The sequence below is a fragment of the Argiope bruennichi genome, chromosome 2 (assembly GCF_947563725.1).
Source record: "Argiope bruennichi chromosome 2, qqArgBrue1.1, whole genome shotgun sequence".
Lineage (NCBI taxonomy): Eukaryota > Metazoa > Arthropoda > Arachnida > Araneae > Araneidae > Argiope > Argiope bruennichi.
This window is the reverse complement of record NC_079152.1, coordinates 123,723,356-123,747,701: the sequence shown is the minus strand read 5'-3', so window position 1 is coordinate 123,747,701 and position 24,346 is coordinate 123,723,356. Positions and strand designations below refer to the sequence as shown.

Below are 24,346 nucleotides of genomic sequence, written 5' to 3'. Positions count from 1 at the left end.
TTTCAAGAAAAGGAATCTTTATTGATGAAAATAACAGCAGCCAATAATTTTATTGCAATCTTTAAGTTTAATGAAAAGAAATAGGTTATCGCAATGCATGAAAGTCAACAACAAAAGTGATTGTTATACAGTAAAAGAAAAGCTTTTTGATCATTTAAAGTCCAGCTTAGTAAAAAATGATTACACAAAAGACTATGTGCAGTTTGAAGACAAACATCCAGATTATCGCATAACATTCACCTGCAACATAAAACAAACAGCAATTAAGAAAAGTAAATGGAACAGTCCAATTTTTAATCAAAAAACATTGATTTTTAAAAATTGAACAATGATAAATAAAAAACATTTGGCTTCATTATATTATATTTTTTAGAATTATTCAGAAAAATTATGAATCTATGCTAAATTTTAGTAAAATTATTAAACAGAAAGTTGACAATGTTAAATCAAAAGATATCTAACTACAATTCAATAGGTATGATCTGTTCTACAGCTTAAAATATAACAATATTAGATCTATGCAGTGTACTGTTTATAAGTAATAACTGCAAAAATATCCACTCTTTAAAATTTTTATTTAAGTAATAATAATTTTATTAAGTAATAATAATATTTAGAATACAAAGAATTAAGAGCTGCTTTAAAACACACTAAATATATATATTTAAATAAACATAGACCATTTTAAAATTCAGTTAGAATTATATTTACTGACCTGAAAATTACTGACAAAATTACAAAAAAATTACATAAAGAAAAATATATTGCAATTATCAATACGTAATGACTGAAATCTTATTTATATGCATAATAAAAACTGTAATTCAATAATTTTAGGATTAATCTATAAACACTAAATTAAATTAGGCATTCTAATCAAAAGAGAAAATTGCACATCTCTTTCTAATTTAAATAATTTAAGGCTTCCTTTGACAGAACTAAGAATTCACATTCTGAACCTTAACTGATGAATCACGTTTTTTTAAAACTTTCAATATTTAAATGAAAAGAATTGCTCAGATGTATGAAAGTAAAAATAATCAAAGTTAAAGAATATTTTAAGAATTTTGCAAAAAAAATAATTTCAATAACATACATGAGAATTATGAAGAGATAAAGAACAGAAGAGTACTGATTGAAAGAAAGAAAAATCAGAACATATAAAAAAATATATTAAAATGTACAACTTACAATATCATCAATCTTCATTATAGTCTGGACAGTTTCAGATGCTAAAGTAACAGCACTAACACTGACAAGAAGAGGTTGAATTACATTCTCTTCTAAAATATTCGTTACAGATCCCTAAAATATATATAAATAAATTAACAAAAACTATAATTAAAAATTTTTATTTTAAATTTCTATTGATTATATAGTAACATTGTCATTGTTAAAGCATTTTATTATAAATGTTGAAATATTTGAATTTCAATCATCTATTTCATTTTAGAAAACAGATATGGTTAATTATTGAAACACTATTGAATATATCTATGACATTAACTATCTATCAGAAAATTCATTTCACACATTCAGCTCCATATTTTCATAATAAACTATCCAGTTATTTGCCTATTTAAAAATATGGGAGAAATATCCCAGTTATTACTCTATTAATACATTAAAGCTATAAAAAATCAACTTCAAAAATTAATACATTTTAAAGTTTACCATTTGTAATCTTTTAGCTGAAAAAGTTGTCAAATGTTTTATACAAGAGGAAAGAAATGTATAACCTGAAATACCAATTATGCAAGAAAATACATAGCTAAAGTCAAAATTGATCATGACATTTTAAAAATGTGGTATAAATGTATTTTAAAAAGGTGGTGTCTAGAGTTAATGTGGCATATCATTAAGCCAAGTTAAATAATCCAAAATAAGATACAAAAGTATTTAAGAGCAATTAGTATAATTCACAAAAGATTTTACTTTTAGACATTGATAATGTAGCAAAAATACATGTTCTTTAATTTCATGAAGCTCTATAGTTCTATGATATACAGAATATTTATTACCTTATGTACAAATAAAAAAAACAGTTTTTTCTGTGCTAACAGCTTTTTTTTAGAATACTAAATTTGAATTGTTGCTGAATACAATACAGAAGAATTGGTTCAAGATTTTTTAATACTAAAAAAAATTTACCTATAATTACATTTGAATTATATGCCTTAATTTTTCAAAATCGCATAATAAATTGCAAAAATATTCCTTAAAACATAACCCACCTTCCTGACATTAATGCCAGCATTTTTCTCGCCATTAGCATGTTTGTTCCTAAGCTCAGTGACAGTAGCAATAGCATTCAAGCCTGCATTTTCAGCTAAAGTGTAAGGAATGATTTCAAAGGATTCAGCATATGCCCTAATACAATAAGCTTCCATTCCCTGCAGAGTTCGAGAAAACTCTGATAAACGCAAAGAAAGTTCAATTTCAGGAGCACCACCTCCTGCAATTAAGGCTCTGCAAAACAAAATAAAAATTTTCAACTTTAGTATTTTGTTAAATTTCCACTGACTACTTGTAGTTGAACTAAAATACACTTTATAAAGAAATCAATCAATAAGTAATTAATATTAAAATGGAATATAACTTTATAAAATATAATTATATTTCAATGCTTTATATTCTTTATCGTTTAAACAATACAGATTTATAACAAATTATAAAGCCCAATTATTTAAGTCTAAAGTTCCAGAAAATATTTCTAATATAAAATCTAATTATATTTTGGAATTTCAAAATAAAAATGTTATACACTGAAATAGAAGTTTGGAATGTTATATTATTTATATGTGAATACAAAGAAAAACTTTTCATATTAAAAATCAATATCCTTTAACAAATCCTTAGAGATGCATTAATTTCTCTTTAGACAAAATAAATGCGACTAAAAAAAAATTTTTTTTTTTTTTTTTGCAAAAAAATATATATATATATATTATTTATTCTTTTAACATATATAACATTAACTATTTAAAAAATTAAGATTATAATGCTGAAATAAAAATCTTTAAGAATATTCATAAAAATTTTATAAATAGACAGGATTGTAAAATAATGCAATTATTTTCACACAAAAGTAAATGCTTAAATATGAAGATTGAACAAGTAAACCATTTAGTTAGAAATATAGTTTTATTCAATTGTTATTTTTACAGACAAATAATGAATAGGTTAATTGAAAAAGCAAAATAGTAATAAAAAGAACAAATATCAAAAAATACAATTTTAAGATAACAGATTTTAAAATTATCAAAAAATATTATTACTATGACTTTCAAAACATACAACCTTCAAAATATTCAATTATTTAGTAGATGAAAAAATTACTTACTTAAAAACCTTTTCACAGTACTGACAACAATTTGGAAAAAGAAGTTAGCTCCCAAAATTGGAAACTTTTTTTTTTAATGAAATCTCCATTAATCAGTACTAGACGATAGACGATTTAAATAATCTATATATGTAATGATGTTGTAAACTCTTAATTTAATCCAAATTAATTTCCAAAACTTTATTTTAATTTAGCCCATAGTAAAATATTCTCGTATTTTCTGATCTAATTCCACTTTCGGTTTAATTCCTTTCTAAAAATAATGCGTAGTATCAGTGTTACTTCCGTTGCCCTTCTCAAGGTCAACACATGTATTGAATAGGTGCATGGCCGGAAATACCATGTTATATAAGACTAGTGATCATTTGTTTCAGCCTTCTACCCTTTATTTTTTCTTACTTCTGCTTTTGTACCGCCCTGCATCTTCTTGTAAATAATTATGCTTTCTTGAATGGTGTTAGAGAGAGAATAAAACGAAATTAAAGATACAAAGTCTCTTTACTGCTTGTTAAACCTGCCGCTTCCAACAAAATAATGTTACACACACACACATATATATATATATATATATACATAAAACACTTAAGTGGAAGCAAAATCAAGCTGAATTTGTTAATCACTATTTGGCAATACTTTGACCTCAACCAGGAACATAAACATGCAATTTGATAAGATTTCAAGTAAACACTATTCTTGGATCGGTTTGAAAAAATTTTAAACAAAAAATAAATGGTTAAAAAACGGACAACATTTACAATGAGTTTAAATCGTTCTGTATCGATTTTAAAACGAAATCGGCGAAAAAGAGAAGACAAGTCAAATGAAAATGCTCTTGTATCATTCATAAGAAGATCCAGTTATAATGAATGAAATAGAGTTAAATGTTTATGCATACAGAGTGAAGTTTCCAAACAACAGGAGCATAGTGGGACTATGTCAGGATTCTGTTCTTATTGCCAGGCACATTACTAAGAAAAAGAAGTAAATTCAAGTGGCAAATACATGAAATGTTGCAATGATAAAAAAAATTGTTTCAGAACATCTGTTGAATCCACCGGAAATATTGAAAGACTTGCCGATCAGCGATTCAATTGAAGGAAGAAACTATCAGAAGCATACAAGAGAATATAATTCTGCTTTAGCTTTTGGCTTCCATGGGAACTCAAATTAAATCTCCTCTTGGAATAGGACCATATTGCTATAGGATTCATGATCAGATATACCCCCATGGTTTCTCATTTATACAGTGATCATAACTAACCAGATTATGGTCAATTCTATGTGTTTGATACCAGTGAAGTCACTGATTGGATTGGATTGCATTTTAATGACGCAAAAGCCAGACATGGCTATGCTGCGCCAAACGTATGGTGAATATATGAACATATAATACTATAAAACTAATCATATGTGAAGTAAAAAGCTTATCGATTGTAAAAAAAGGAAGATATTAGAGCAAGGCTTTTCTCCCACAAGATTGTTCAGAGATAAAATCATTGTATTAAAATAGGATTGAAATTGAAAGTTAAAAACTGGGCACTTGATTAAAATATGCACAATTGAATAGCGTTTTTGGCATGTACTACAAATGAATGCGGTTCACCAAAAAGTAAATATTTAAGTGTAAAACACACATGCCCAATTCGAAGACGAATCAGAATAACGTCCCTTCTCCTAACTGAGGCACTACACCATTTGCTAAGTGTGGGTTTTAATGAATGCAATTTGCTATTTTCCTGTAAATCCCACTGTTGCTGCCACATTTTATAAATACACTTCTTTATGTAACATTTAACATCAGCCAAAGGGACAAATCTGTTAAGGGGGGTTGATGCAGATTTAGCGGAAGAATCTGCCAACTCATTGCCTTTAATGTGTCTGAGAATTTTCTTCATAAAAAGTGAAACCACTGAAAAAGGCATGTAGAGAAATGAAGGATGTTTGCTCTCTGTGATGGAAAGATTGGATTCTATGTTGACAGCAATCAATCCATTCATTGATTGTTACCTACAGATGCATCATATAACTGAAGAAAATCCTGCTACAAATATCAGGATGGTTTTCTTGGAGATATCAATTTTTTATTCTGTTTCTATGGTATAGTTCCCAAATTTAAAAAATTAAAAGAAAAGCACATTTTTTTTTTTTTTAATTTACTTCCTTGGTGGATGTATATACTTATTTAAATGAAAGGTTATTAATGTTTACAAAGAAATACAGATGATTTTTGTACTTTTTGCTTTACATTTTTTATTTCTTTCATTGTTGCATCATATTTTGGAATAAATTGTATCTGAATATATCTGTTGCTAGACTAAATTGGTTTATAGTAGATGATGAGCGAGCGAAGCGAACTTGGATTATGAAGCGATCCAAGAGGAACTGCATTAGCAGTTTCTGGGGGTTGGCAAGTATAAGCAAGCAAGGTGTGAAGCCCCCTAATAAATTTACTAATAATCAAAATTCATAACACTAGGCTCTTTACAGAAGCTACAAAAATATATAGAAAATACACCAAGCTTGTGTTAAGTTCATTAAAAGAGTAACTAAAAGTTTAGCTAAAAACTAGTACTAGAAATATTTATAAATAATAAAAAAAATATATATGATTCTTTCAAATAATACAGATTTTAAAAAATTCTTTCAGATTTTTAAAAATAATGTGGTTAATACATTATTTCCATACCTCTTTTTTACTAAACAACGTATAACACACAAAGCATCGTGGAGAGAACGGTCTGCTTCTTCCAAAACCAAGTTATTTGATCCTCTCAAAAACAAAGTCACTGTTTTGCCAGGATGCGCAACTCCAGTAACCTATTATAAAATAATACAAAAAATCAGTATTTGAACACAGCAAGAAAGCAATGTACAAATAGACAAGAATGTTTAGTCAGTCTTGTGTAATTAATTATTGGCACAACTTTATTTGCAGAAAAATTCTAAAATGTGTTTCTTGCTTTCACTTTCATGTTTATTATGAATTTTTATTACAGATTTATTTTAATATCTTAACTCCAATAATTTTAATAATTTAACTTATTTATTTCTTATGTATGCATGCACATACATATTTTATATACACACATACAAAAAAACAAAGTCACTCATGTCCAAAGGAAAGTCCAGCAAAATGAATACATAACAAAATAAAGCAATGGCAAAATTTGTGAGAAACACTGAATAAATGCCATACATATATAAAAATCAAAAAGAAATATAAAAGAAATGGAAAGAGTATCACAGGAGACTACTCATGAGGAAAGAAAATATCTAATAATACTAAAAGGCACATCCTCCCCCCCCCATAACTGCCATAGAAATCATGTTAAAATACACTTTGTGGGATCTATGCTTTAATCTTCCATTCCTTTACAAAATATATTCTTTGGTAATTGCTATTAGTCTATTTACTCCTTTGAAAAGCATACATGTTAAATACAATTTTGTATGGAATAAGCCAATGTAAGAATAAAGGAAAAGAATGTTATTGTAAGATTGACAGCAAAAAGTTCCAAGTGGCATTCAAAGCATGTTTTAGGTTTTTATTCTTAACTAACCACCTTTGGCCATCAGCTGGTTTATCAGAATTAATGTTCTCTAGCATTTTCAATTCCGTTTTTTATGCAATTTGGTATTTTAATAGTTTTTTCAGCAAAATATTTTTCAGCTTCAAATTTTGACAGTCATATAACTCATATTATTATAGAAGCCTTATGCTAATGTTCTCATTGTATTATGTATCTCTCCAATTTTCTATCAGCTCTCAAAAAAATTTATTTTACAATTGAAGTGGAAGTCAATCAAGATAAAAATATTTTTGCTGAAACCAAATATGTTTTTAAAAAATATGAATACAGAAAACAGAATGATTCAGCATTCATGTCTTACGAGCACTACAGAATAATTTTCATAAGTTATGCAAGTCTCAAAGAATTATTCAACATAAATTTCTCTGATTCACCATAAAACTCAGTTCATAATTTTACTTGGAAAAGAATTTGAATAAGTAAATAATATCTTTTTTTTTTTATCAATAAATGTATTTCTGAAAAAATTGTGAAATCTGGATATTATAAAATCTTTGGTCATAAATTATATTCAGTGAAATATTTGATATTCCAAATTTTAAATAATAATATTAAAAAACATTTCTATTTTTATGATCAAATAAGATCAAGTTAAGAAATATTGAATGTCACTATTTTTGAACAATCTGGGAAATTAATCTCGGGACTGATCTAAGAAATCTATGGATGATGATTGGCATATTTTATATGACACAGCTAATGGAATTCTATAAAAAGATAAAGATAAATTTTTATAAGATAGTGATATTCAAATTTTCATAATTCAATAAGTTTTAGTAGCAATATAAATTCTCAAGGGTTATTGGTTGTTGCCAATTTCATTTAAATCATTTAGATATAACTTCAAATCTATTATATCATGAAATAATAATTCCAAACATTAAAGATGTATTTTAATTGTCTTGCATTAGTCTTGCTCACTGTTTATATGAATCTTTCTAATAAAGTACAGTCCCATGATAACATGGCATTTTTAAAAACATAAATATCCGATTCATCCGTTTTTTAAATTTCAAAGCATTGTAACCACTTTTTGTTATAAGTCTCATAAACTACACAGATATTAAATAATAACCTTGTTCTTTCACCTTCACCAATGGAAAAAAAAACAATCATGGGATAGGATAATTTATAAAACAATGAAAACAGCTTGAATTTCATGGCAACAATAAAGTCTATTGTTGGAAATTAGTCAAAAAAAAAAAAAAAAAAATGCCAAAAGTCAGCAAAAAGTAACTACAAAACTGGTATAGTTAAAAAGACAATTCTTTATATTTTAAGAGGTGTAAAATTGATTTTTAAGCAGTAATATTTTTGGAAATCATTGTAAAAAGAAATATCAAATGTTGTTCTTTAATTAAAATTTCAAAAAAAAATCACTCTGAGGTGTACAATCCTGACCTCCATGGTAACGTGTGCCACATTAGATAGATGTAGATCAAATGTTTTGGGCTGTAGAGCAACAATACATCCACACATACACATTCATCTTCATTATTAAAACAAACTTATTTTCTTTTTCCATGCATTTCATGTTTTTTTTCTCCCCCCCCCCCCAATAGATATATTTGCCAGTAAGTTGGCCGACTACTTTTTGGCATTGATTGGCACAAATATTCTATATATATGATTATAATTCCATTGACAAAACCATAGAAAAAACACACCAGATTTTAAAGACAAATATTCGCACAAATGGAATACCACTGCCATTCAAACTTGGTGACAACAGCAGCTTTGCTAACAAAACAGTCAAATGTATCAATCACAACAGTAATGGATTTTATTATCCAATATAAATATTACATTTTATGGAAAGGAGTCATTATAGTAATAAACATATTTTTAATTGCAATTGTGTCATTGCTTTTTTCCAAATACTAATGTTACTATGCTTGTGTACAAAAAACAGTAAATCTGTGGAGCCTTTAGATCTAATCCCTTAGGATATTATAGGTAGGTTTCTTTAATGTTAAATTATTAAGCAGCAAACAAAAAATATGCATCACTAATAAAGAAAACTGAAAAACGATGAAGCAACATAGAATAGTGGAAAATTATAAACTCTCTAAATATGAATTTCATTCCTTACAACTTCAATGACAAAAAATTTATTTTAAATAAAGAAAATCTGTTTTTAAAATTCCAAAACTTACACTAATAGTAACTAATTTTTCTGCAAAAAATATTAATGATTTTTAGGGAACCATTTAAAAGTTAATTAAACATAATCAGTGGTAAGTTGGATGTAAATAAAAACTTTCAAACATCAGCTGCCAAAAGTGGTATATTATGAATATAAAATAGGCAACAATTTTTCTCTTAGTATTTATTACAATCATGTTATCTATGAAAGGGTAAAAATATCCACAACATTTTCTTTCAACAGAAATGACAATACTTATAATGTAACATTTTCTTACATCGAAAGTGTTTATATTTATTAAAGAAATTAAATAGTAAACCAATTAATTCATTGTATTTGTAAATATATTTAGAAAAATTGATTAGATAATTTCTATGATGCATGGACTATTTATGATTTCCATTTTTGCTTTATTTTGTCAGGAGCCTTAATAATGATTTGTACAAGAAATTTAAACAACCATTAATGATCCAAGCTAAAAAATCAAATCATCATATTGATATTTAAAATACTATATTACAGGAAAATATGTGAATAAAAGCAAACCTGCAGCAAAATTAAAGCATATGAATCTGATATCTGAAACACCTTATCAAACATACCTTTACATATTTTACACCACCAGCATCAAATTCTTGAACAAGTTCAGCAGATCCAAGAGCTTCAGGAACAAAGTGATCTAAACTAGCAATTGGTCTGCATCCTAAAGTCTGGAAGAATTTTTTTAAAATTTAAATCATGTTTAAGTAATGGAAAAGTTGCTTAAGAAATGGAATTGCCTAATTAAAGGAAAGAATATTTTCTTTCAATAAATCTTAAAATCCAATAAATCAAAAAAATAATGATTGAGAGCTTATTTTAATATTTATGTCATTTAAAAAAATAAAATCCCTTAAGAGATCAATTTTGCATGGAACAAGTTTTCACAGTAAGAAATTTATTATCTTTGAAATAAAATAAAATTTTATTTCAATAAAATTTTATGAAAATGAAATTTTATTTCAAAGTATGTAAATTATGTTAAAAATCATTTCTAATTAAAAGATAATAGCTCTGATGGATAGCTAATAATTAAACAACCAAAAAAATCCATTATTTATATTATATATATTTTGGTAGAATATTCAAATACATATTTTTATAAAACAAACTTTGTCTACAATGAAAAATGTCCAAATTCAGGAAAAGTCAATTCATACTTTTGTATTGAAAATATCCAATACCAAAGTATATGCATAAAAATAAACTAATATGTATTAAATACATACAAGAATAATAATATAAAAGCTGCACATCTACTTACTTTGCAAATGAATTCTATATCTTCTCTTTCAATATCTCTAATAACCATGATCTTCATTTTAGCAAAAAAGTGCAAAGCTAAGTCAGTAATGGCATCCCTAAGAAGGAATTATCAACAATGTTTATCAAAATATCTCCAAACAAAATATAATCTAATGAAAAAAAAAAATTTATGCAATTAAATTACTTTTAAATTGTGTGTGTGGAAAATGATTTTTTATCTAAATTACTGAATCTATAAAATTATTGAATGCTCCAGTTAAAATATTCATCAGAATCTTTTTAAGTCATGACAATGTTTACTTAATATTTGACCCTTATTAGGAAATCATAATCCAATTAAATAAAATGATGTAGAAAATAAAAGGCTGTCTTTAAAAAAAATACGAAAAAAGATAAAAATACAAAAAAAGATATGAATATAAGCATTTATATATGACAATAATTATGAATACATCAAACATCAAAGCCGATTCTGACGATGTTAATTGGAAAATGATGTTTTTGGAAATTGATTTTTAAAATCAATTTTTCAACAAATGAAATCAGATTATTTGCAAAATTTCTTCTCCTCACCCACCTTCAGTGGAGATAAGCAGATTTTGGATTTCCATTGATTACCACTCATAATTTATTTTGAAATTTTAAATGGATTATTACAGTTTAATTTATAAAATTAGAAAATGAATATAACAGATTAATGAATATATAGAATAATATTACATAAAATCAGAAATTCTATATTCAAATTGAATTCTAAAATCACTGAATGCTCCAGTTAGAATATTCATCAGAATCTTTTAGTCATGACAATGTTTACTTAATATTTGAACATTATTAGGAAATCATAATCCAATTAAATAAAATAACTATGACAGTTTATATTTTATTTTTCTACCAGCATACATGTTATTGACTCCATACTCGCCATAAACCAATCCTAAATTATGATTTTATTAAGTGCATATAAAAGAGGGAATGGTCTCATAGATTCTTGTAGAATAAATGTCCCATTTTAACAAAACTGCATTTTTTTTTAATTCTAGATATCTTTTACTTGCATAACAAATCAAAATGTCAATAAATATAATAATCACTATTTTTAATTATATGTATTCGGTTTAAAAAAAATCAAAGAAATAGCTTTATACTAGTTATTTTTCACTGATGATTCCTTTGATTAAAAAAAAAACTATATGCTGAAGTATTCTAGCATTCTGGAACAAACTGCTTTATAAAACTAGAAAATATGACGATTTAGATAGGCTGTTAATAATATTTCTGATAGTTACACATTAATTAATGGAAGTTGTAGAAGAAAATTTCATGCATCTTACCAGAATGCTTCAGAAATTTTAAAAAAAAATAACATTACCTCTAATACACTTTTACACTTTAGGTGTAAATATACAGTAACATTAAATTTTGCTCCCTTGTATTGGGATTTTTTTTATTCGTTATATTCAAAAGCACTCAAATCAAAACTAATGATTAAAATCAGTTTGAATATAAAATATTATAAATTATTGACTTCAGTACATTAGTCTTTGCTGCAAACCAACATATAAATATATAGCAAAAAAATTTTCTATTACAGAAACCTTAAAAATTACAAACCTTAAAATAGATTTTTGAATAAGTAGAACATTACATCCAGCTTTCTTCACTTGCTTTACTATGTTCAAGAGATAAGCTCGTTCTTCCCTTAAAACTCGATCCATCTGAGTATAATCAGATACTACAATCCTATTATCCATCTAAAAAAAGTAAATACAAACAAATAAATTTTACTGCCATAGTTACATATAAGGCATAAAAAGTATTAATATAAATCAGATAAATATTAATTTAAACTAAGCCAACTTATCATTCTGAAAAAGATTTATATTATTTTAAGCTATAATTTTTTAGGAAGTTGTAATTATGAATACTTTTTACACACTGCAACAGCCTATAATAAGATTTTAACTACATGGCTGCCAGAAGTTAAATAATTTAGAAATGTCAATCAATTTTTTATTACAAAGTAAATTGTATTATTTTACTTATAAGGTCTTTAAAATAGTATATATTTTCTAATAAAGCGTTATAGGGAATGCTTAATTAAAGCATTGCATATAACAAATTTATTACAGGCAAAAATATCAACTTCTTATAAAACATACATTGACTTAAATGTTGTTTGCCCATACTCATCTCTGAATTTTATGAAGGATTAACAATTTACTGAACAAAAGAATAAAACGACAATAATAACTGAAACCCTTATGAAGATATGTATGAAAATAAAAATTCAGTATATTAAAAAATGGAATTTTTTTCTTTTAAGGAATTTGCTTTCATCATTTAAGTGCAATAAAAATGGAATCTGTAGAGCAAAAAAATCATAAAAAATAGAACTTGTAAAGACCATTAGTTTGAAATGACATAACAATTTAACTTGAAAAATCATACAAGCAAATGTAATTACAAAAACCAGATTTTAAATCAAATCCATGTCCTTAATTTACCTGTTTTAAACCCTGCACATTTTGAGATTGAAAAAAACAAAAACAATTGTGATAGAATTAACATCCATTACTTAGTCTAGTTTCAATCTTTATTTTAATAAATCTTGAATTTACTTGTTAAAAGGAATGAGGCTTGTATACAATCTCATATCATTTATCTTATCAAAATACTTGCATATATTGTATATGTTAAATAACAGGATGAATGAAGATTTAAGACTCATGACTAACGAAACTGATGTCTTAAAAATATTTTGATAAAGCATTTTCAGAAAAACTATATAAGAAAATGCATTAATGGTTTAAATCTTTAAGAAAATTTATATTCTTCTCATAAACAGTATTTTTACTTATTTAATTCTCATAAAGAGGATATAAGTCATAAGATAATTATATAAGATATTTTCAACTAAATTATTCCATATGAGCAATTAGCCAGAAATAGCTTTGCTCCAAAAAAAAAAAAATCATAAGCCATAAATTACTCCCTAATGATTTCAACTAACAATATATGCCTTTTATATAGCAATGTTTATCATTACTAAAAAAATACAATTATTTGTCACTTTATCCTCTTAAATGAAAGTCATTTCAACAATAACAAAATAACATCAAATTTAAATCTCACATTTGTTTTAGGAGGAGAGACACAAAACTGAATCAATCCTATTTTTGCTTTTTCAACTTTGGTAACTCCTCCAAGACCAGCGCTTCTTTGTTTGAAAAGAAGACCATCTATTAATTCAATATCATCAACAGTGCCTCTGAAATAAAAATAAAAAAAAAAAAAAAAAACAGTTAATGCATCTGAAAGTTTTAAATCACTACAAAATAATATTAATTACATCACATGAAGAATTTATGATCAATTCATTTGCGTTACTTTATCCATCCTCATAAAAAATTTTAATGAAAGATTGGAACTTCAAAATAAAATTAACATTGACTTAACAGACATCATCAATTATTGAAATATACAAAACAATATTTACTAAAAAAATTATTGAACTAAACTTAATAATTAAGTAGAAGCAAAAACAAGATATGTTATAATACATTTTAATAATGCTAAATTAGTTGGCCTGGCAATCTTGATTAGTTATTATATTAATCATTTTTATATTTTGAGTTTTAAAAAAACTTAAATTTGTTTGTTATATCTCAGTTTTAAACTGTCACTTTTGTTTCATATGATTGAATTAGAAGTGCCTAGACATTAGTCAAGTTTCACAAGGAGAATAATATTCAGTATATTTTCTGAAATATAAAGCATTTGCAATCCAGTGCTTAATCTTATGAAAATAAAAAATTCAATTGTCTTATTTTGATCAATTTTCATAAAGCAATAATTCTTAGCATACTTAATATCTCACATTTGCTGTTCAAAAAAAAAAAAAAAAAAAGGTTTGTACTAATCACAATTTTTATGAACTTATCATTACTAATATTTGAATGTAGCAATAATAATGTTGAACAGTAAAAATTTGTCATAAAATCATACAAATTGGTTATACTTACTAATAAAGGATTACCAGAAAATATTCCACTTGCATGCAAACATAATAATTTAACAATAATCAAACTTTTGTCTGTGTTATAAAAAAGACTGGAATTATCCTTTCATGATATTTATATCATGTTTTCAAACAAATGTATGGTTAATACTAGCATTACTATATTTTCCATATATAGTAATATTATTTTCCACCCATAACTCCAATCAATGGTTATTTTAACTACTTATCCAGGTTACAAGAAAAAGCATACTTTTTGTTGCTATTATGTAAACAAAAAGTTTATAAATATACAATTTGCTTAGTAAGTAAATATTTGTAAACCTAGGAAAATTATACATATAAAAGAGCTAAAATAATCAAAAGCTATGCTATTTATATTTAAATTTTCAACTCTTGTAAACAGAAGACACGTAAAAATTAAAAAGCTAAAAAAAAAAGTCAAAAATTATTATAGTCTTTAAAACAGTAAACATTTTATAAATTGTTGCACAATAATTTGTACGATTAAACAAATTTATTAAAAACTATATAAATGAATTACTTGCTCATTCGGTTTGATAGTGTATGCAGATTACTGATTTCTTAATTTTAGCTAAGGGTTAGTTTTAGCTTAGTTCCACAAGCATATTTTTGACAATTTTTACAAATGTTTAAAGTTTGTTGCCCTTGCAATGCCCTTTATCTGGCATTGTTTACATATATGTGGAAGGAATCAACAAGCATCCATTTTCTCTTGGGTGTAAGAGGAAGGTTTGGGGAGCTTTGGTGAAATACATTGGTACATATTTCAAAGTTCCTCAACTAAAACATCAATTCTTTAATTCATTGAATTGTAATATTTCAAAACTTCTAGTATGTTTCCCCTCTTCTCATCAGATGTGATTTTCAATGACTGGTATAAGATACTCTGCAAAATGCTTTTACTCTTTCTTCTTTATGATATATTGACATGCTTAACAATCTTACTAAAATGGAGTTCATCTCATGATGTTTTGAATGAATATGGTATTTCTCTCTTCGAATGTTGTACTGTGCCAAAACAGCTTATTCCTGCTGTCCTCATTTATTTTACTTAATTCAGTGACATGAAAAAAATTCTGTTGTCAGGTTTCTTCCAATGTTATAATAAAGTTCCATAAAACAAAAAGCTGTTATGTTCACCTATCCTTTTTCCACATACCCTTGTTTCATCTTTGCCCAACAGATATCTATTCAATAATTATTTTGACATATCAGTAGCAAGCCAAAATTTAATTCTGAATTAATTGTGCCTTTTAGGCATGGACTAAATAAATCTGTATGAATCTTTAAGGGGAACAATTGTTCATCCACTGTTATAACGCATCAAACAATTGTTCATCCGCTGTTATAACGCTATAACCAGTTTTCTATCAATGTATTGCAAACATCTGAAATAAAGGGAAATGGATCTCTCTTCAGTCTTCATGATTATATTAACATACAGATACTTCATAATTGCCAGAAACCTGTCCCTAGCCATTGTCTCAGTGAAAAATATGGAGTCCCAGGATTTTTACCACAAGCTCAAAACAGATCAGTACATCTGTATCTAATGAAAGGCAAAATAAATAACACAAAGGAAACGCATAATCAGATGGTGCATAAAACATATAAACAGGTTGTTTTTGTTTTTTTTCCTTCCCTTCCTCCACACTTATTCCCACTTCTATGAAATATACAAACACCATTTTGGCAATTGCAAATGTTTTTTTTTTTTTATTGACATATAGAAACAGATTTTTTAAAAAACAAACAAAAATATTGTGAAACAAAAAATTTGAAGGATACGGTCAAAATAATTATAGATGTAAGTGTAGGTATACACAGTAATATTGGCAAAAATATCTATTTAAAGTGAATAAAAAGAAATTTATGCAATATTTGGAAGTTTCTTAAGAAAAGTCAAAATATTTTAAAATTACGAATAAGAAAATAAAAAAAATCAATTCAATTAAAATAGCTTGCCGTGATTATAACGCAAAGAAAATTTAGCTTAATTAACTATTCATTTTTTACATAGTAAGCAATGCAATTAAAAAACTTAAAAACACTTAAAATCAATGCAAATCATAATTTCTTTAAGGTAAAAAAAAGAGCAACAAATGTTCAATTGTATCAAAAACATACATACCCAAGTTGTTTCATAATTTTAATATCGTTTAAGTTGACATTTGTGTCAACTGCAGGATCAATAACCTTCAAAACAGCATCAACTGCTAAAGGGGCCAAAAGCATAGAATGCTGGGAAACAATCTATTTGAAGGATAAGAAAGTAATAATTTAAACCACACATATAAAAAAAAACTTATTAAAATAGTAAAATATTTAAAATCTCACCTTAGAGCTCAAAGCTGTAGTAGCACTTTTAAGTAAACTTTCTCTATCACTTAATTCAACAGGTATAGACATATCAGTCAAAATTTCAACAGCTTTTTCTGTAGCTTTTTGAAAAGATTCAGATATTATTGTAGGGTGAATTCCTGAAAAGAAAAAAATTTAATTCAGGAAATTAAAAATGTAATGTGATATTTAAATAAATTGAAACCTTTAAAGAGGAGGATGGGTTAAAAGTTTCAAAAATCATGAAATAAATTTTTCTTTGCTTAAAATGTACAAATGCATATTAAATTTGCAAATATACACTAAAAACTATATTTTCTCTCTTTTAATACTAAAAGTTTTAATTACTGAATTGCACTTCCCCGAAAATATTTAAACCACATATGTGGATTTTGTCTTTTTTTTTGTCATTTTTAAATCCTGCTTTCTACATTTCTTTTAATGAAGTTGAACTTGGCACTTCTACACTTTTGTATAAAAGCATATTCACAATTTTAAAAAATCACTAGCTAAATCGAATTTAAAGTAAGAAATCTTGTCTAGATGTTAAAAAAGTGATTTACAGTACAAAAGATATGATTAGCATATAATTTATTAGCAAACATTTGCTGCTTTTTTACAAATGAATAGTCTACAAATAAGTTTTCCATGAATTTCTATTCGTACAAGAATCAAGTTATTTAATTTGTATTCCTTTTTAAGAATGAAATCCATCGATGTTTACGATTGCTACAGGTATTTATATTTTTAGGTAAAACTTTTCACTCAAACAGAAATTCCATTCAATGCAGAGGTTTTATAATGAAAGTCCAAGATTCCCAAAGAAAAAATTGACAGATTTTTTGATGTACAAAAAGTAAATGTATATAGATTTTATAGACTAATTATATCCCATACAATCTACAAACCATACTACGTACATGAAATGATATAGAAATGCTTTTAATCTTAATATAATTTCCAATTCACAAACTAATTATTGAATCATTAAAAAGTACTTTTTGCTTTAACACGCATGCAGAATGAAAGTTTATCGTGTAATTATTGCATATATTAAAACTACCACTGATTTAAAATTGCAAATTCAAATTATGTACTAAAATATAATAATTCAAGTTTCCCACTTTTATTAGAGAAAAACAATTTTTTCAATGATATTTAAAAAAATTCAAGGATCATAAAATTATATACCTTAACCTTTTAAAGGGACATTTTTTTCAAGTCATATTATATTTTTAGGCTTGAAATTAGAATAAGAAAAGGGATTCATTTAGTTTATTAGATAAATTTAATTTAATTCATTAATTCGGTTCATTAATAATTAAGTAACAAATCAAGACGCATCATTTTGTGTAAAATAAAGAACTAGAGCACCTAAGTTTCTGTCTTTCTAAAAAAATTTGTCAGAACTTATGCCAACTTACGTAATTTCATACAAAGATTTATAAATTTGGTGGGAAGCATACTTCCCACGGCCCTAGAAAGGGTTAAATATAAAAATAGCCCGAGAAAAGACTGCCTGTAGGAACAAAACTCAGAATTTCAATCCATAAATCTTAAAAAGTAGAGAATTATCAAAAATATAACTAACCTTTATCAAGCAGTTTATTAGCAGCATCCAACATACTACCAGTAATAACTACTACAGTTGTTGTACCATCCCCAGCTTCAATATCTTGAGCTTTAGATAAATCTACAAGCTATAGGAAAAGACATTTGTCAAGTTTAATCATTCATAACTTTAACATAATATTATAAAACACCAATTTAATATAAGGAATACCTCATAATATTTAAGTCATAAAATTTGCATTACTATAAGCTTTTTTTCTTTATAAAAATACAAAAGTTAAGGGCAAAATTCAAATGATAAGAATCAAATATGTAAAGCAATTTGTTAATTGATATTGCACCAAATAAGCTTAGAAATAAATTAAAGATTTTAGTAAATCACACTTACCAATTCAGAAAGAGACATAAAAAATGTAATTTTTTAAATTTGCACAATAAATTCACAAAAGCAATATTTACTAGAAGGAAGAGAGAAGAGCATAATAATGACTCACCAGTTTAGCAGCTGGATGCAAAACTTGCATTTGTTTTAAAATTGTAGCTCCATCATTTGTAATGGTAACATCACCATTGCCTGACTGAATCTAAAGAAAAAGTGTTGAGCTTTAATTATACTGAAAACATAATTTCTTTATAGAATGTTTTGTACAAAAATTTTTACTAAAAACAATCCTATTTTTAAAAAATTAAAATATAAATATTTTTGGAATAAAAATAATCATTTCATACTATATGAGGTATATATAAATGAAATTAAAATTTTTAAATGTTTTCACATAACAAAATAATCTAAAAAGCATATTTCATGCAATAAACTTGAGCACTGAATGTAAAAAAAATATTAAAATAAAAAAATATATTGAAAAATTATGAAAAATAATTTTTAAGCACAAGTTCAGAAACTTAAGCATGTTAATAAAAAGAGCATTACAATTATCAAGAAATAAAACAAATTATTTCAACATATTGTATATATAAGATTGCTTGTTTGAAAATACCATTCAATTTGAATGGAAAGGGAAGTTCAAATTCAAAAATAAAAAAAATTTTAATAAAAAAAACTAATAATAGAAATTTTATATATTTTTAAATAAACATGAAATACATATTCTTAAAAGAAAAATAAATATGATGAAATATTTAAAAAAAAAACAAAAAAACAGTATACATAAATTATTTGAAGTAAAAAGGATTTACACATTTTATTAAAAACTTGTAGAAAGAAACATTTAAATAAGTGTTTACAGCAATAAATCAATACTTATAATAAAGCTCAATGTGTGTGTGTGTGTGTGTGTGTTGGCGCTCTACAGGCCAGACCGTTTGACCTACAGCTACCAAATTTGATACATGTATACTTTGGAGGTTGGGAATGTGCACCTGGGGTTCTATTTTATTCCTTACCTTATTCTATTTACCTTATTCTATTTTCCCCACCGCCAAATGAGAAAGGATTCAATTTTTTTTTCTCCCAACAGTAATGAGGCTAGAGTTAAAAATTTTCGGCGGATTATTTCACTCGATTCTGTTTATTTTCTTAATGTTTGATGCATTTAAAATTAAACATTGTTAATTAATCGATCTTTCAGATTCATTCTGAAGTACTTTTGAATTAAAATGAAACAGAATAAAGGAAATTAAAAATTTCTAATCCGCATAGCGTTACCCCAACTGGCGTAGAAAAAATCACGTATTTGCGTTACGTAACAGGGGAAGAAAATTCATGCATGCGCATCTGTTCCGATTGTTGCCATGACAACCGTTATCAATGGATGATTTAAATTATTTTTGAGTTAGTCGCATGCTTTTGTAAGTAAATTGTATTTATGTTAGTTATATATTTTTTGTATATGCTTATATTGTATATTTGTATAGTTTTAAGTACATCGTTTTTTAAGTAGTTTTTTTAAAACCTGTTTTCAACCGTTTATTTTAAACGATTCGTTTCATTTTCTTAGTGTTTGATGCATTTAAATTTAACATTGTTAATTAATCGATCTGCTCATAATGAATCTAAGAAAATTTTGTTGACAAACTCTTGAGATATTACATAAATGAAAAAAAATATTCTTTAGTACCCACAAAGTTTAAACGCTGAGTGACTCTATTTTCAGTAATCAGATTATAAAAAAAATGCTTTGTTTCAGTAAAAAATATTATTATATTAATTGAAGATTAATTCTTTCCACTTTAATTTAAAGCATAAATTCTACGGGTGCTAACAGAAAATGAGAGATACATATTACGTTATGACTGAAGGCCTTTATAATATTATGAATGAATTATATGACAATCAAAATTTGAAGTTTTAAAATATTTTGATGAAGAAGCTATTACAGTAGAAATTGTATAAAATATTTAATTATTAAAATTTTAACGAACATTAAGATTGGCGAACCGGCTGGTCGCCAAAGGCGGCTAGTATTAAATGAATTTAATTATTTCATTTCTAAATATCCATTTTTCTAAAGAGTAAAGAGAAAGGAAAAAAAGATGTTTATTAGCCACTTACCATTTTATCCATACCTCTGGGGCCCAGACTTGTACGAATTGCATCACAGACAGCTATAACATAGAATTAAATCTATTGAAACACTAATTTCATCACTGAAGAAAAATACAAAAATAGCTTGTTTATCTGGTTTTTATATATTAACTGTATGCCACTGGTGAACACAATGAAATTTTAGTTACGAAGGAACGTAACATATTATCTTTGGAGATTAATCATATGCATGTGATTAATATGCAAGTGCCTTATTTTTCTCAACTATCCAAAGGCTATTACAAAATTATAGGATACAAAACAAATTTTTCTTCGTTAAATTTCTTTGTTTTGCATAGTTAGAAGAAAACATCTTTGAAAAGATACCGATACAAAATTTGAGGACAGTTTATATTTTAGAATCACATTTTATTAAAACTATTACTGTAACTAATTATTATTATTATAACTAATAAATTGATTTATTACTTTAAATATATTAAAATTTTAATTTGTAAAATAAATTAAATAATATTTAAGATATAGGTAATTTCTTATGAATTACATGTGAATAAATGAAACAAAAATATCATACAAAAGAAGAATTACTGAAAGTAATGATGGGAATTTTTCAAAACAAAATTTAAACTATTATAAAGGTTTACATAATGGTTCTCATATTGAATTGAAATGTTCTAAATATTTTCATCAGAAAATTCTCATCATCATTAAAACAAGTGTTTTCCTTATGACAATTTTAATTCCTAATCTTTTTTAAGTACAATCTTAATCCATTACTATGATGCGTATATGCCTTATGAAATGCCTTTATCATTCTGAAGGAATCTATTAATTAAGATCAGCTAAAGCATATTCATCAATTTCTTCAAATGAAATCAAATACTTGATTGTTTTGTTGAGGATTTTTTCTTTTTTTTATCAATCACATTTCAAATGTATGTTCCATCTCTTGGTCAAAGCATAGGTTGATCTTTTAGCATTTCCTAATAATGTATATATGTTCTTTATTATTATTTGTTCCATTGTCCAAAGGATTCAAGTGGTATTTCTACTATAAATATTTCATTTTTAGTATAAATATTTCATTCTAAACTCTTCCATTGTCCTATCACCATATCCCCTTTCAAAGGAATAAGGGAGTTTAATACTAAAATCATGTTCAGATTTTCACTGAATTGATTCCACATATATTTTTCAAAAAATGTTTTTCCGTAAAAATAATTTTATAAGATTAAAACTGCATAAGCAATAAAAAGTTCTCATCCCTGATGCAGATTAGTAGATTTCATTTAAAATGATGTCAGATATTATTTGAAGGATTCTCTGATTTTAATAAGCTTTGTAATAGGATGCTATGATATCAGGTTTCCCAAATTATATTAATTGTAAAACTGCTAAATTGTATGAGATGGCCTTAATTGCTTAACATGCATTGAGATAATTTCTAAAGACCTTTAATTCAATAAAAAAAGGCAAATTTTATTACATGGTTATTTTTTTTTTACAAGTAAATGTTTAAATAATATGTGCAATAATTTTTCACATATCTTAAACAGCATATATTTCCAATGATGCAAACAAATAAGTTCCCAAAGAAAAAAAATCCAACTGAAGGGAATAAGAACACCTTTCGGGGACAATTGGGCTTAATCTTCCATTTCCTAATTCTAGCTTAAATTGAATGATTAGATTCATACAATCATTTAAACTTCCCATTTCCCCCACCCCTTCAAACTCACAGAATTCAAAGTGGGGTGGAGGAAGCAAAAGAAAAGCAGATAATTCAAAATAGCATCAGTTTCCCAATTTTGTCCTCATTTTAAATTTGAAGTATTGTCCCCCAATATATTTGCTATTTATTCTTATTTTATATAATATTTTACTTATTTCTTACATCACTTTAACTAGAAAATGAAATTCATTTTAAATCATTTTCATAATGTAATCAGAAACTGAAATGTAATATTTGAGAAATAATTGGAGATGCATTTATTTGCAACTCCATTAACAATAAATTTGTTAAAAAAAAAAAAATGAAGAAAAAAATATTTCAAATCATAGTGCCTATTGGCACTATCTTCTCTTTTATTAATCTTTAAAAATAACTTATTCGGTTCTGAAATTTCAATTCTATCCCCATAAGCAGCTTCACTACAAATTTTATTTATTGAATAGAATATTTAGAACAAATGACAGAGTACACAACTCACCTTCTCATAGTGGTTAATCTTAAATAGCTACCATTTAAATGAATTTAAAGTAAGACATTCATGGTCGTAGTAATAAAAGGGTGGTGCTTCTGAAATCAAATGGCAGTATGAAAATCTGTCAATTGTCATGAAAGTTTGGAAATCCAACCTATGTTAGTTTCCATGAGTTCAACTCCAATGCAACATTTGGAATGGACATAGAAGGCAAATAAATGGAAAGGAAAGCGAAGACTCACCAAGGTGGTTAGAGTGAAGTGTCCACAAATAATTTATACTAGATAAATCAATTGAGTTGAAAAATAATTCTACTGAATAACCAAGAAATATGAGAATAAAAAGTTTTAAACAGTAACATATATACTAATATTTGTAATCAATTCCAATGCATTTCCTGCTTAGCTGCTGCAAGAAGTATAATAAAGCAAATATTTGTATTTCTAATATCACCAATTAACTTATTATGTTAAAATATCCCTAATAAAGTACATAATTTCAGACTTGTTGTTCAATTCTTCATTTACTATTTAACATTTTCTACCATAAATATTGTAAATACTACCTCTATGCAATCAGTAATTAGAAAAGTGAATTGTTCTATGTATAAACAGGGAGTCATTTTAATTCTACTATTTTATTCAACCTATTCGATATACATTATAGATCAAATTAATCCAGGGAAATAACTTCATAATTCTTAAAATAAGACTGAGTAAGCAGACACAAATTTTCATCTATTCATTTCTATATATCACTGGTTAAATTAATAATAGAATTTTAGTTATTCTGGTATTTAGATATTGATCTTTTACTGAAAATATGTTTAATTTACAAGCAAAACCAAAACGCATTTTATTACGAAAATGGAACTCATTAGCAATGTTATCACCCAGGATCCGTAATTTAAGCTTTGAAAATTTTCTAATACAATACAAGAAGTGTTGTACCTAAAAACTTAAAAATTATTGAGTAATGAGTGAAATACAAGCATCTAGAAGCAATTATATGAATACAACAAACACAAAAGCATTTCTAACAAACATGTGCATTCTGCCTAATATGGCCTCAAACCGGCGAATTTTACCTTTCGCTGCTGTTATATTACTGTCTCTTATCTGTCTAGGTTTTTCCTTTTCTTTGTATGATTGTCCTCCAGAACTTCCTCCACCTCCTGAACGTTTAGCACTTGGATTAGCAGGGGCCATTTTTGAAGAGTTATTTAAATTTATGTCAAATTTAACAAAGCTTGGAGCACGTTTCGCAAGTTACTCAAGAAAAAATAGAGAATTTTC

The 24,346-nt window shown here is 26.1% G+C and overlaps 1 protein-coding gene across 1 annotated transcript; it reads right to left on the bottom strand.

Moving 5' to 3' along the window:
• Positions 1-24,346, bottom strand: LOC129961727 (T-complex protein 1 subunit delta-like). The gene is made up of 14 exons (XM_056075276.1): positions 24,139-24,346; positions 20,854-20,906; positions 18,836-18,925; positions 18,361-18,469; positions 16,767-16,909; positions 16,561-16,682; positions 13,520-13,655; positions 11,999-12,138; positions 10,383-10,479; positions 9,682-9,789; positions 6,030-6,160; positions 2,235-2,469; positions 1,192-1,305; positions 1-240 (listed from the first exon to the last, which is right to left on the bottom strand). Exons 1-14 carry the CDS (start codon positions 24,257-24,259, stop codon positions 223-225), a joined length of 1,617 nt encoding a protein of 538 aa, XP_055931251.1. The 5' UTR covers positions 24,260-24,346; the 3' UTR covers positions 1-222.

What these genes read in the sequence shown, in the direction of transcription:
- LOC129961727 (XM_056075276.1), bottom strand. Translation starts at nt 24,259, where the DNA reads ATGGCCCCTGCTAATCCAAGTGCTAAACGTTCAGGAGGTGGAGGAAGT. An exon ending in TGCATCCAGCTGCTAAACTG is followed by an intron (nt 18,470 to 18,835) that starts GTGAGTCATTAT and finishes CTTTTCCTATAG; the next exon opens with CTTGTAGATTTATCTAAAGC. An exon ending in CTGGCATTAATGTCAGGAAG is followed by an intron (nt 1,306 to 2,234) that starts GTGGGTTATGTT and finishes TATATATTTTAG; the next exon opens with GGATCTGTAACGAATATTTT.